Source organism: Pinus tabuliformis, chromosome 1_2, assembly GCF_031772625.1.
Source record: "Pinus tabuliformis cultivar Carrire ecotype Pingquan chromosome 1_2, CPIR1, whole genome shotgun sequence".
Lineage (NCBI taxonomy): Eukaryota > Viridiplantae > Streptophyta > Pinopsida > Pinales > Pinaceae > Pinus > Pinus tabuliformis.
In genome coordinates, this window is record NC_142298.1 from 1,140,978,920 (window position 1) to 1,140,992,814 (window position 13,895).

General features: G+C 37.7%; 1 protein-coding gene across 1 annotated transcript; it reads right to left on the reverse strand.

The window, feature by feature from the left end:
• Window positions 1-11,442: 11,442 nt before the first annotated feature.
• LOC149210219 (uncharacterized) lies at window positions 11,443-13,066 on the reverse strand. The gene is made up of 2 exons (XM_089398908.1): window positions 12,766-13,066; window positions 11,443-12,273 (listed from the first exon to the last, which is right to left on the reverse strand). Exons 1-2 carry the CDS (start codon window positions 13,064-13,066, stop codon window positions 11,480-11,482), a joined length of 1,095 nt encoding a protein of 364 aa, XP_089255034.1. The 3' UTR covers window positions 11,443-11,479.
• Between the last annotated feature and the right edge of the window lie 829 nt (window positions 13,067-13,895).

Here is a 13,895-nt window from a genome sequence, read left to right on the forward strand (position 1 = left end):
CATCTTAAACCAACTAACGATGGAGTCCATGATTGGGAGTGACTGATCCATAAATTTGAGAAGAAATTGATTCTTCGGGAAAATAAATGGTTGTCCATGGATGGTATACTTATCATGATAAAATTTATGTTTCAAGGCATATTTATATATTGCATGCATCTATTTCTTTTGCCTAAAGCTGTCATATGTAAAATCGAATCTATCATTGCTCATTTCGTGTGTAATGGAGTAGGGAATAAACTCAAGTACCGTTTGATCAGGTTAAGTTCCATCTACAAGGGCTTGGTGGAAGGAGCTTTTGGAATCAGAGATGCAAAGCCTTTCAATATGGAACTCCTCATGAAAAATCTCTAGAGATCTTTAAAGGGTACAATGATTTGGCAACAAATAATTGTTGGGTTGTGTTATATTCTTTCCACGACTAGCCCACATATTTAACTAGGGGGTTCGGGGGGGGGGGGGGTGAAGCCCCCCTTCTTTGAACTGATTATGTAGTAGGGGGATCACAGGGGGTTTGAGGCATACCCATAACCCCACTTTATGGGGTCCAGGGTAGCGCCGGGGAAAGTTTTGGTTTTGGACCCTATGTTAGGTTGGGCGGACCCACCTATGGTTTTGTGCATGATTTTCGCACATGTGTTTTGGACGCGACGGTTTTCAGTCCATGGTATTGCATGCTTTGGCATGTATAAATATGTATTATAACATTGAAAGGAACATAATGAAAAATAAAGTTGGTAGTCCCAATTTTGGGATCCAGGGGAAAATCTCTATGTATATGTGTTTTATGTGTTATTCTCTCGCATTGTTTATTTTCGGTGTTTTAGAATTCGTATGTAGGTAATTTCTGTATGGGGTTAAAATCTACATTTGGTATCGGAGCAGTTTTGGCTTCGAGGGGACGCCTTTGTTGCTGAGGGGTTTCGTTCGGCACTCTAGTAGACCCTACTCAGTGGAAGATTTGCGAGATTGATTCTGGTGGTGAAAGAAGATGGCGAGTAGTGGAAAGATAGAGGTAGAGAAATTTAATGGTCAGAGTTTTGAGTTGTGCAAATTCAAGATGGAGGATCTGTTGGTGGATAAAGATCAGTGGATCGTGGTAGATCCGAGTACTAAACCAACGGGAGTGTCCAATGAATAATGGAAGAAGTTGGATCGGAAGGCAAAGAGCACAATACAATTGTGTGTCTCAGATTCAGTATTGTTGAATGTATCAGGGGAAGCTACGGCAAAGGCTTTGTGGGAAAAGTTAGGGAATTTGTACCAATCTAACTCTCTGGTAAATAAATTGTTCCTGTGTAAAAAGCTGTATAACCTGAGGATGAAAGATGGAGACTCGGTGATAGAGCATTTGAACGCATTTAATACTGTGGTAAGTCGGTTAGCATCTGTTGATATTAAAATTTCTGATGAAGATAAGTGCATCATTTTGTTGTGTTCTCTACCAGATTCGTGGGATAGTCTGGTTATTGCAATAGGTAGCAATGTAACTGCCTTGCAGTTTGATGAAATAGTGTCATCCTTGCTGACAAAGGAGATGAGATAGAAAAATATGGAGAGCCAGAATGGTGATGCCTTGTCTGTACGGGGACTGTCCCGGAACAGAAACAAAAATAAGTCCTCGAGTGGGAGATCTAAATTTAGAGGGAGATCTAAATCTCAAGGAAAACCTGTAAAGGTGGTGTGCTGGAAATACGGAAAGGAAGGGCACTACAAAAGGGACTGCAAATCTAAAGCTCCTGATAAAGGAAAGGATTTTATGATGCTCCTTTTGCAGAGGCAAAAACAACCTCAAATGAAGGTGGGGATGTGTACTTGGCTTCTTCAAGTACACATGTAGATCACGAGACATGGTTGATTGACTCAGATGCATCCTTTCACTTCACTCCCCATAGAGAGTGGTTCTGCGAGTATGAGAAATATGATGGTGGTGATGTCTTCTTAGGAGATGATAGGAAGGCTAGAATCATTGGTCGTGGAAAAGTAAGGTTGAAGTTGCAAGGTGGAAGGGTTAGAATGCTTTCGGGTGTTCTGCATATTCCTGCATTGGTCAGAAATATGATTTCTATAAGAAAGCTAGATGACGCAGATGTAAAAACAGTGTTCGAGAAGGATACTTGCAAAATGGTTCGGGAAGCACTAGTATTGATGCGAGGAGTTCGAATTGGAACTCTGTACAAGCTGCAAGGTAGAACTATTATTGATGGGTGCAATAGTTCTGTGGTTCTTTAAAGTGGAGCATAAAATCTAGTGGTCTCTGGAGAGAAGACCATGTTGTGGCATCAAAGGCTTGGACACATTGGAGAGAAGGGCCTTTGACTACTTCATGGTAACGGTATGGTAGAAGGTATGAGTAAAAGCTCTCTGGATTTTGATTTCTATGAAAATTGTGTATATGGGAAGTAGAATCAGGTGAGTTTCCCCTCTGGTAGTAAGAAAGCGAAACAGATATTAGAACTTGTGCACAATGATGTGTTTGGACCTGTGAATTTTCCATCACCGGGTAAGTCTGTGTACTATGTATCATTTATAGATGAATTCTCATGGAATACATTGATATATTTCCTTAAGAAGAAATCTGAAGTATTTGACAGGTTTAAAGAATTTAAGTCTCTCATGGCAAATTAGACAGAGAAGAAGATAACGTGTTGAGGACAGATAATGGTGGAGAGTTTTGCAGCAAGGAATTTGAAGAATTTTGTAAGAAGTGTGGTATAGCACGAAAAAATACTATTCCATATACACCTCAGTAAAATGGAGTTGAAGAAAGAATGCATAAGATGTTGATGGAAAGGGCAAGAAGCATGCTCAATGGTGTCGATTTAGGAAAGGAATTCTGGGCAGAGGTGGTGGATACTGCATGTTACCTGGTCAACAGGTCACCTTCATTAGCATTGGAGGATAAGACTCCACAAGAGGTATGGACTGCTAAGAAACCCTCTCTTTCACACCTGAGGGTATTTGGATGTGATGCATATGTACATGTTCGAAAGGAGAAACAAACCAAGTTGGATAGCAAATCTCAAAAGTGCATCTTTATTGGGTATAAGGATGGTTTAAAGGGTTATAAGCTTTGGAACCCAGTCACACAGAAGGTTGTGTACAGCCGAGATGTGGTGTTCAGAGAGGTAAAAGATGTTATTAAACATGAAGTCCAACCAAAGGAACCTGAGAAGATAGAGTTTGAGCTTAAGGAGGAAGAATCAGACTCTAAAATAGAGGAGAAATCAGAAGATGAAGAGCCACAAACTCTGGGTGTGAGAAGATCAATTCGAGAAAGAAGGCAGCCAAAAAGGCATAGTCCATCTGCTTTCTGTTCAATTTTTGCTTTATCTATTACTAACGATGATCCCAGAACTGTGATGGAAGTAGTAGATTTAGAGGACGGAAAACTCTAGAAAGAGGCCATGGTTGATGAAATGGCATCTTTGCACAAAAATGAGGCTTGGGTTCTGGTGGAGTTGTCGTCTGGATGGAAACCCATTGGCAGCAAATGGGTGTTTAAGAAGAAGACAAATGCAGAAGGAAAGGTGGAGAAATACAAAGGTTGGTTGGTAGCAAAAGGTTATTCCCAAGTGTCGGGAATTGATTTTGGTGATATTTTTTCTCCTGTTGCCAAGGTAACTTCTATTAGATTACTTTTATCTGTTGATGCTGCTTTTGATTTTGAGGTAGAACAGATGGATGTGAAGACAACATTTCTTCATGGGGATCTGGAAGAGGAAATATACTTGGAGCAACGTGAAGGCTTTGCAGTGAAGGGTAAGAAAGAAATAGTATGCAAGTTAAAGAAGTCTCTATATGGGTTAAAACATTCACCAGGGATGTGGTATCAGAAATTTGATACATTTATATGGGGAATTGGCTTCACTAGAAGCAAAGCAGATCACTGTGTGTATTTTAAATTAATTGGTGACCGTGTTATTTATCTAGTCTTGTATGTGGATGATATGTTGCTGGTTGGAAATGACAAAGAAATTATCCAGGATTTGAAGACCTAATTTTCCTCCAAATTCGACATGAAAGATCTTGGTGCTACAAACTATATTTCGGGCATGGAAATTAAAAGAGATCGGGCAAAGAGGAAGCTCTGGTTAAACCAGAGGAAGTATGTCGAGATAATACTGCAGAGGTTTAATATGCAGGATAGTAAATCAGTGAAGGTTCCTATTCCTGTAGGTGTGAGGTTATCTGTTGAACAATGTCCCAAGACACAAGAAGAGGAAGAGGACATGTCCCGTGTTCCATATGCAAGTGCAGTCGGTAGCTTGATGTATGCAATGGTCTGTACTATACCAGACATTGCACATGAAGTGGGAGTATTGAGCAGGTATATGTCAAAACCAGGGAAGGAGCACTGGACAACAGTGAAGCAGGTTTTCAGGTATTTGCATGGAACTAATGATTATGGTTTGTGCTACCAAGGAAGACCAGGATTGGACAGAATGTTGGATATTTGTGGCTTTGTTGATGTAGACTGGGCTGGAGATCTGGATCACAGAAGATATACAAGTGGGTATGTGTTTAACCTATTTGGAGGTGTAGTCAGTTGGATGGGTAAGAAACAATATGTAGTCGCACTATCAACTACAGAGGCAGAATACATGGCAACCACTCATGCAAGCAAGGAAGCAATTTGGTTGCAGAGATTGTGTTCAAGTATGGGTTTAGTACAAGGAGCTAGAAGGATAGATTGTGACAACCAAAGTGCAATTTTCTTAGCAAAGAACCCCGTGTATCATTCAAAGACAAAGCACATTGATGTTCAATATCACTTTGTGAGGGATATGATAGAAGACAGAAAGGTGTTGTTGTTAAAGGTGGACAGTTTTAAGAATATTATAGATGCATTGACAAAATCTGTGAGCTCTGAGAAGTTCTCTTGGTGTAGAGAGACAATGGGCATTTCAGGGTTGGAAAAATGACTAATCTCTCTTATGGACCCCTGTGGAAAGAAAACAACAAGTGGGAGAATTTTGGGTTGTGTTATATTACTTCCACCACTAGACCACGTAGTTAATCAGGGGGTTAGAGGGGGGCACGGATCCCCCCTTCGTTGTGCCGATTGTGTAGCAGGGGTGGGTCATAGGGGGTTTGAGGCGTACTTGTAACCCCACTTTATGGGGTCTGGCGTAGTGCCCTGGAAAATTTTGGTTTTGGACCCTGTGTTAGGTTGGGCACACCCACCTATGGTTTTGTGCATGATTTTCGCACATGTTTTTTGGACGCGAAGGTTTTCAGTCCATGGTATTGGACGTGATGGTTTTCAGTCCATGGTATTGGATGCTTTGGCATGTATAAATATGTATTATAACATTCAAAGGAACATAAAGAAAAATCAAGCTGGTAGTCCTGGTTTTGGGATCGAGGGAAAATCTCTATGTATATGTGTTTTATGTGTTATGCTCTCGCATTGTTTATTTTCTGTGTTTTAGAATTCGTATGCAGGTGATTTCTGTACAGGGTTAAAACCTACAATAATTAGGGAGAAATATCTCAAAAATTGTAGTATGGAAGAGTAGATCAAACTCGAAGCTCCAGAAATGAATCAAGCCTCTTATATTTGGCATAATCTGATAAAAGACAAACCCTGGAAATGTGGGAATCGCAAGTGGAAGGTGGGTAAAGGCAATGAAATTCAAATCGGTCTTGACACAATCCAAGGAATTGGAGAATACCACCTTCTATCTGTGCTTATCAGCCTATTTCTCTGGGCCTTTGGCATACAATATCTAACACAAATAGGCATTGGTTGTGAAGCATTTCTCCCCTAAACTCATTGGCCACACTCGGTTGATATTAGGATTCATGTTTCCTAGGAGATTGAGTGGGAGCAATACATGCACCAACTTTGTTCAGCGGGGATCACTTTGACAGCAGATGAGGATGTATTAGTCTGGAATGACATGTTTGAGGACAACATCTTGGTGACAGATATATATTATTTCATCCATAAGGGGTCCAAAATTGTATCTGGTTTTAAATGGTTGGTCAAGATGAGGAAATGGAGTGCCCCTCAAATTAAAATGATTTACATGGCTCATCTACCACAATAGTATTTTGACATGGGCGAACCTCATGACAAGGGGATTCTTGGGTTTGGGGATTTGCATTCTATGTTGTCTCGTGAGTGAAGATATTGGGCATCTTTTCCTATACTGTTCCTTTACAGTCTCCATATGGGAAAATGTGTTTGTTTCCTTTCAACTAAATCTATTATATGATTGATCCTCCATTGGCTCATGCATTTCTAGTTAGATACAATCCAATAACGCCAACAAGACACTCCCTCTATATGTATTTTGGGGGATTTAGAGGTTGAAGAACGCCTCTATCTTCAATCATACCGAGTAAACAGGGCATCATATGTGCATGAAAATTGTGGGTTATTTCATAGAAATTGGTCTATAGCATCCCAAATCATATCGCAGGCTCGGTATTTATAAGGCGATTATATGGGATTCCTCGATTGGTTACTTTATTGGCACCTGTTTAGAGGGTGTTTGTGGATGTGGGGCTACCATTAGGATGATTTCAAGCAAACAACACCACTTCTACTAGAATGGGGGCCTTGGTTATAACAACAGAGATGAGATGATTATACTATGCGGGATCTTGAGATGCACATCCTGGCTGGATATCGAGGATGATCGCAGGTGACTCCAAATTTGTAGTTGAATGGGCACAGGCTCTTTCCTCATTTGAGATCCCTTCCTTATTCCATTGCATGGGCCAAACTCAAGCATTGTTGGGGTCCTTCTAGCATGCTTCTTTCTCCATGATTATCGTGAGAAAAATTCTCTAGTCGATTCATTGTCCAAATGAGGTAGTAGTGCTTTTCTTGTGCTTATCAACTTTTCATATAATTGATGGCTTTGTTTGTGGGGTTGGTGATTTTTATCTATAGGTGTCGGTACTTCTTTGCTTTTTCTTTTACGGATGTAGGATCAGGCTACTTATTGGCAAGTGATACCTTTTTTGTTCTAGCTTTGACACTCCTTCAGGGGCCTGTCGTTTTTTATTTCTTTTTTGTATAAGTTGTAAGCTCTATCTGATTGTATAGTTTAGTATTTCATGTTTCTAGAATTTGTTTGGCCTATGATCATTGTATTCACAATGTAGATCATTATTTTTATAGGCTTTATTAGAGATTTAGGAAATACATGAGCATGTAAATTCTATTGTTCTTACATAATGAAAGATATTGTTTTTCTTTCATGGAAAACAAAGGTTATGTTATCACTTAAGAATTCTAATTCCCAAATTTCTCACATCAGTTTGATGGTAAAGGTTCAGTACTAGTATAGGTTTGATTTTTTGTTTTCCTTAGAGTCTGAGTCTTAGGAGTCTTGATGGTATACTTAAATAAAGGTCAACTATTCATTCTCATTCATCACTGGTCTCATAACTCACACAATTGCCATGTGTCAGCTTTGTTCAAAGGTTATTATGTGTTACAAAGCTTTTTAGGTGATTTCGTAGCGCATAAATCCTTTTTAGGTGTTTTCGCAACGCAACATGCTTTAGGTGATTTCGTAGCGCATAATCTAGATTTTACACTGGCTGCGCTACGAAATCGGAGATTCGTGCAATCTGTAGCAAATTTTTCCTAACTGTCAAACCTGTCAAGATCCGTTATGGTTGCATCATCCACTGTCAGCTTATACACTCCACATATCATGTCCAACCGCTTATCTCCATTATTACATTCATTAGGTACCTTGGTACGCTCAAATTGCAAGTTCCAAGAAAAGCCAGGTATTCACAGTCATAATTATGATTGTATTCATTGCATGAGGAACAAGTCTGCAATCTTTCAATTTGAATTCATTGAACACCAAGCGAGGCAATTATCAAGCAAGGCAACCATCAAGCGAGATAGGGATTGAAGATTGAGCAACGCTAGTATTTCTAACCTTCATTACGCTGAAGTCTCATGGAAGGATCTACAGAAAGATAAGAGCACAGGTCAGGGAGATGTTTGAGGAACGAACCTGAAGGTCTAGACCTTATCTTGAAGAACAGAGAAGTTGAGCATGCGTTCAAGCAGGTTGGATGTTGGAAAATTTCAGAGAAATTGGAACTATTGTGCTATGTATATGACTCTGTTTTAGTAATACAAGACTTGACTTTACTTCTTAGGAATCAGAAGGAGTTTACTGTTCAGAATGTTGTCTATTATCTTTTCTTCAATATTTGCAGTGGTATAAATGTGTGATTACTTAGAAATCACTGGTTGTGCTCTAATTTCCTTCACATATTTATAGACTGTGTGCCCTATACGTTCTTGGTGTGTTCTAAATGGTAGAAATCTTAATGCCCTGACTTCTATGTAAGGTTGATATCATTGTTATACTGAAACAATTGTGACTCCACAAGCCCAATGGATACCTTTTAATTGTGTTTCAACCACTCTCATTTTCCTATCTTTGTTTCACAAGAGTTAGCCATCTTAATCATAATAAAAAACATTAATCCTTTGAGAGAGCCCTCTCAAGTTGGGGAGGCTAAGTCTCAGCCTAAAGTAGGTTTGAAATAATTACTTAAGGTCTTCCTGGTCAGCAGCCTTCCAGGGTCTGATTTTGAGATAACAGGTTATTTACAAGTTAATAATATCCATGACAAAATGGATAAATATCTATTGTTAACAATCTTGTTCTATTGTAAATATTAGGTTTTAATTTTCAAAAATGTTATAAAATTCAATTAAAAAAATTATAGAATATTTTGATTTTGAAATGAGTTATAGGTTTTGAACATGTATTGTAACAAAAGTCTAAACATGTGGTATTAATAAGCCATGGTATTGGGGCATGGTATTATAACAAAAGTCTAAATTATTATGACACTCGGCTAATATTTTTTTTTTAATTAATTACAAAAACCAAATTTATATTTTAAAACTTCAGAAATTATTTTTAAAATTTCAAAATATTCATTTTAATATTATTGTGTTCAAAATTTTAATAAATTAAAAAAAAAATCAAAACATTTCCACCAAAATAAAATAAACAATATAATCCACCTTCCTTAAATATAATAATAAAAATAATAATTTACTTATTATTAATGCATAATACATTTATAAAAAATCTAAATTTAAAAAATTCATAAAAATTAACTCCTAAGATGAGATTGAGAATGAGAATGCAGAAAATCTTAGCTTAACGTGCGTATTTTGATTGTGCACGAGAATAAGAAAGCATAGAATCTACAGGGTCGGGAAAAGTAACGTGGCAGGATGAGAATGCACAAAATCTGAGTCTCACGTGGTTATTAGTGTGTTGCTTTTACGCCAGGCTGACAAAAAAAAAGTAACGTGCTTGTTGCTGTCCAAACGGAAATAGCTTATTTCTTTTTGTTTTAGCACATATGTCCAAAATAAAGTTTGGTTTGTCTACGCTTTTACCCAAAAACATCCTTTAGCAAAAAGCTTCATGATTGGGTAGAAGCAATTCTGATAGGTATGGAAACAATTTCAATAGGTAAAACATAGGGGACAGTGAGTCGGTGACAAAAATAAGTTAGTTGCTTAGAGTTCAAAGAATATTGTAATTTCACTTTAATTATGTATGTATGAGATGGGATAAAAGCAAGAAATAAATGAAATTAACTATGTAAAATAATTTTTATGGGTGGAGATTTATTTTAAATATAGATTTAATATGAGTTTAAGGGGATTTAATTTTTTTATTTGTAATTTTTTTTAGCCGTAGTCTTTAACGCGACTTTTTGAAAGCTTTTCAGACGATTTTTTCCAGTGAAAATCCGGCAGTAATTTATTGAAATCGAAGTTTGATAACTAGTTTCTGCACAATGAAAGCGTCCCAGGGGAAGTTTGATAACTAGTTTCTGCACAATGAAAGCGTCCCAGGGGTTTTTCAGGGTGCTGAATCCGAATATGCAGTTAAAAAACCATTTTAACTGCAACAAATCATGATTTCATCTCAATTTCTTCCGCCGGATTCCGTCACCGGAATCTCAAAAAGTCGCATTATAGACAACTCCTTTTTTTTTATGAATCTATATTTTTTAAATATTTTATATAGTTATTTAAAAAAATAATTAAATTTAAAAAGAAAAATATATTTGATTTTAGCAAAATTTCAAGGTTATATATTATATTGAGCTGTAGAATGAAGGCTCAATCATGTTAATGGTGCGTTAAATAAGGATAAACAGGTAAAGATAGTCTTTTGGGTAAATAAATGAATAATTGAGCTTAGAGGCTTATTGAGTAGATAGGCTCATTCTACAGCCCAATATGATGTGTAAGCCTATGTGTTGGAGTAAAAGTAAAAATAAGGATAAACGGGCAAGGATAGTATTTTTGCTTAAAAATAAATGAATAATTGAGTTGAGAGGCGTATTGAGCAGATAGAATCATTCTACAACCCAGTATGATGTGTAAGCGTGTTCATCCCTTTTTGGGTAAAAATAAATGAATAATTGAGTTGAGAGGCTTATTGAGTAGAGAGGGACATTCTAGTATGATGTGAAAATTTTGAAATTTTGCTCATGTCGGCCAAAATAAAAAATCTAAAAAATCTAAAAAAAATCTGCATTTAAGATGGATCTATGTGAAGGCGATGTGTAAGTATGTTTGTCCTTATTAAAATAAAAATAAAATGCAATGCCTGCTAAAAAAAATGGTCATGCATATTTAATTAATTGTGCATATGATCTAATATAGTTTCATCTAAAGTAACCAAATATGTAAAATATTTAAATCTTATACTTTTCAAAAACATTTTAACAAGTGATATCAACTTGAGAAAATATATATATATAATGTTTTATAGAATAAAATATCCAACGCTGGATATGAATAAATGATTTTAATATGAATTAATATTGACTTATACTTAAAAATATATTAAAAAAAAACCAATCATGTTATGTAATTGCTGTAACATTTAAAAATAAAATTTAAACAACAAAAAATTATACATTGTCTTTTTCACTCTAAAATAAATTTATTTGCCCCTCATAAATTTTAAGGCTCATATTAAATTTGTGATTAATATGGCTGCCCTGTTCCTCGAGAGATGCTCTATTTTGTATTTGATTTTGGTGTAGGTTCCTTCCTAAACACTACTGATAAATTGAATATGGTCCAAACACATGTAAAACTCTTCCTCGTTTTTAGTGAATTTTTTTCCTATTTATTTCCTCTAATAAATGAATCTATATTGTATACGCAACTCATAGGTTCATGAACATAAAGGACAATCAAATTCTCCTAATTATATACTATGTACGTAAAGACATCTTTTAATGAACAAATTGACATGAAGAGAAATCATATCCTTTATAATCGCTAATGGTGGAAATAAACCAAATACAGTATAGATAGACATACAACACACAAATGCATATAAAATCTGAAAACAACCAGACGACTCTTATTCGTATCATCTAACTACTGCATCCCTAGCCTTACGAGGATCACACATTTTTTCCCATCTCCTCCCTTTATTTATCTGCGACATACAATACCATGGCCGTTTCCGAACTTGTTGGTACAGTCAAGCCCCATAGTAGAATCGACAAGCAAGCTTTCAAAGCGGGGAGAAGTGGTTCCCGGCTTGAAGCTGCATAACTTGCAGTCTGCGGAAAGAAGAGACGAGGTCCCGTACTTGTCTTCACCTCCCATGATAGGCATCGGAACACCAACCTTGACAGGACTCTTAAAATCTGGCCTATAAGTTTGCCCGAGAACGCCCTCCACGGCCGGAGAGAGACGCAAGTACTTGAACTCTATTGCCAGATGAGCAAAGCAATCGTCCGACGGTATTCCGTATTTATGAACACGGTTATCCTCCTCAGTAATGGGCACCACGCTGATGGCCAACTGCATCAGATTGGGTATTTCAACATTAATGCTGTTGGATTCACCGGTCCGCTCCACTGTGAGTTCATCCTCTGGCGAGTTCCAGACAGTGCGATGTCCTCGTGGGAGGGTGAAGGCTTGCTTGTTGAAGGTGAAGAAGAATTGATCGACATTGTCGTCCCATTCGGCCACTTTGTTGGCACCGACTGTGAAAGTATGAGTGCCGAACATGATTCCCAGGGATTGAACCCAGGTGTAATCCCTAGTTCTCCCTTCAGGCCTGCGGCCAATAAAATGAGCATTTATTTGTAATTTATCATCTGACACCAGGCTGAAATCGCGGTTACTCTTTCCATGGAAGTAGAACATCACTCCATCTCCTCCAACGAAGCGGGGATCGTAGCACAGAGCTCCAACCCCTTCACAGTTAGGTTTCCGGGCTGTAATACAACGAACACAAAATTCAAAATCAAATCAGTATTATTATTATTATTGCACCCAAGGCTGTAATCTAAACATCAAACCAATTTATTTATTTTTCTCACTGCGCCTAGTCACGGTCTAGCACCAATGTTAGATGGAAGCATATAATAATGATTGTGGATGCTGATGTTATCAGTAAGATTGTGTAACCTAGTTTGGATTTTTTTCGGATAGTTTAATTCCCAAAATTTTGTGCAGCCTAATTTAGATATCTTTGAGATAGTTAATTCCCCAAAGAATCTTATTCTCAATCCTACACACTAAATTTGAAACTATCATTAACAAAAAAACTAAATCCCACACAAATAAATTAATCTACACATAATAATAGGTAAACATCAAACTATTTACTTAAATTGAAATTGAAACTTGCTTAGATGCAAGATTGATCTATTCTAGTCTTCAAACCAGGACCAGCACAGTAGAGATCATAACAAGATTGCACTTACTTCTGCAGGTTGCTTCACACTTGGGACCGCAATCGACGAAGCACCCCTTCGCGGTCTGATCTGCGGGATTTCGTTCGGGACACTCCTTAGGGCATTGAAGAGTTACCCCTTGGCATCTGGAGTTTTGGTAACACTTCTCTTGCTCTGGGGGTCTGGTCAGCCCGGCCACTCTAAACGGTGGTGGAGGGGCCTGTACTGACGGACCCGGGGGACTTGGAGTAGCATAGGGATCCCTGGCATTGCACTGAACAAACAATGCAAGAACCACCACAAGGAGCCCGACTCCCTTTGCCATCTCCATATTCACAGAGAATTATTGAACACAAACTATCAGAATGCCCGAGCTTCAAAAAAGGCAACTTAGGAGGCGAAGCTCTGCATTGGTGAAGTCTGGATATGTCTGGTTTATTTATAATCCAGGAGACTACGTCCCTGTGGCATTAAAAATTACTAATTCTTGATAGGCGTTCCTTGAGCAAGTGGGTTATTATTTTAATGCAATCGCTGGCAGATTTGAATCGACAACCAATGTGGAGCTGGAACACAGCGTACGCTCTCATGTGGGGTGATAAAAATTCCAGGTAGAACTTATGCTTTGGCTAGGTTAAACGGATCTTATCAGGGCCAAGGTACTGAGGGTTGCAAATTAAAGTAGGGCCATAGAATGAAACATTTGGTCGATGGAACTGCGAAATCCAATGATCAACGTCGTGGAAAGGACGAGAGATCCGAAGTCTCAGCATGGAGCTTTGGCGTGGTTCCCTCCAATCCTGCATTTTTATGATTTTCTGATTGGATGAGAAAAGTCAGCATAATATGAAAACCTTAAATAATCGGTTTGAAGTAGTGTAGATGAATGGAAGTTCGAGGTTGCATGTGTTCATTTATGATTAATGCTTAAAAGTCGTGCTGTGTATTGACAGAAAATTTGCAGAATGGCATTGAGTCCAATAGTACCCTGGCACCATAATCGGTTTGCGCAGAATCGCTCTATTCAATGGAAGTCATAGAATTATCATACTAATAATATACCCTAATAATTTAAACTCTACTGTGTAAATATAAATTTAGTTTCAAACCTCTTCCCACCATGAACAGCAAATCGTGAGACATGGATAGATAAAGAAACC

Coding starts and splice junctions, on each gene's coding strand:
- LOC149210219 (XM_089398908.1), bottom strand. CDS start 13,066: ATGGAGATGGCAAAGGGAGTCGGGCTCCTTGTGGTGGTTCTTGCATTG. Junction 12,274..12,765: donor GTGTGAAGCAACCTGCAGAA/GTAAGTGCAATC, acceptor GTTGTATTACAG/CCCGGAAACCTAACTGTGAA.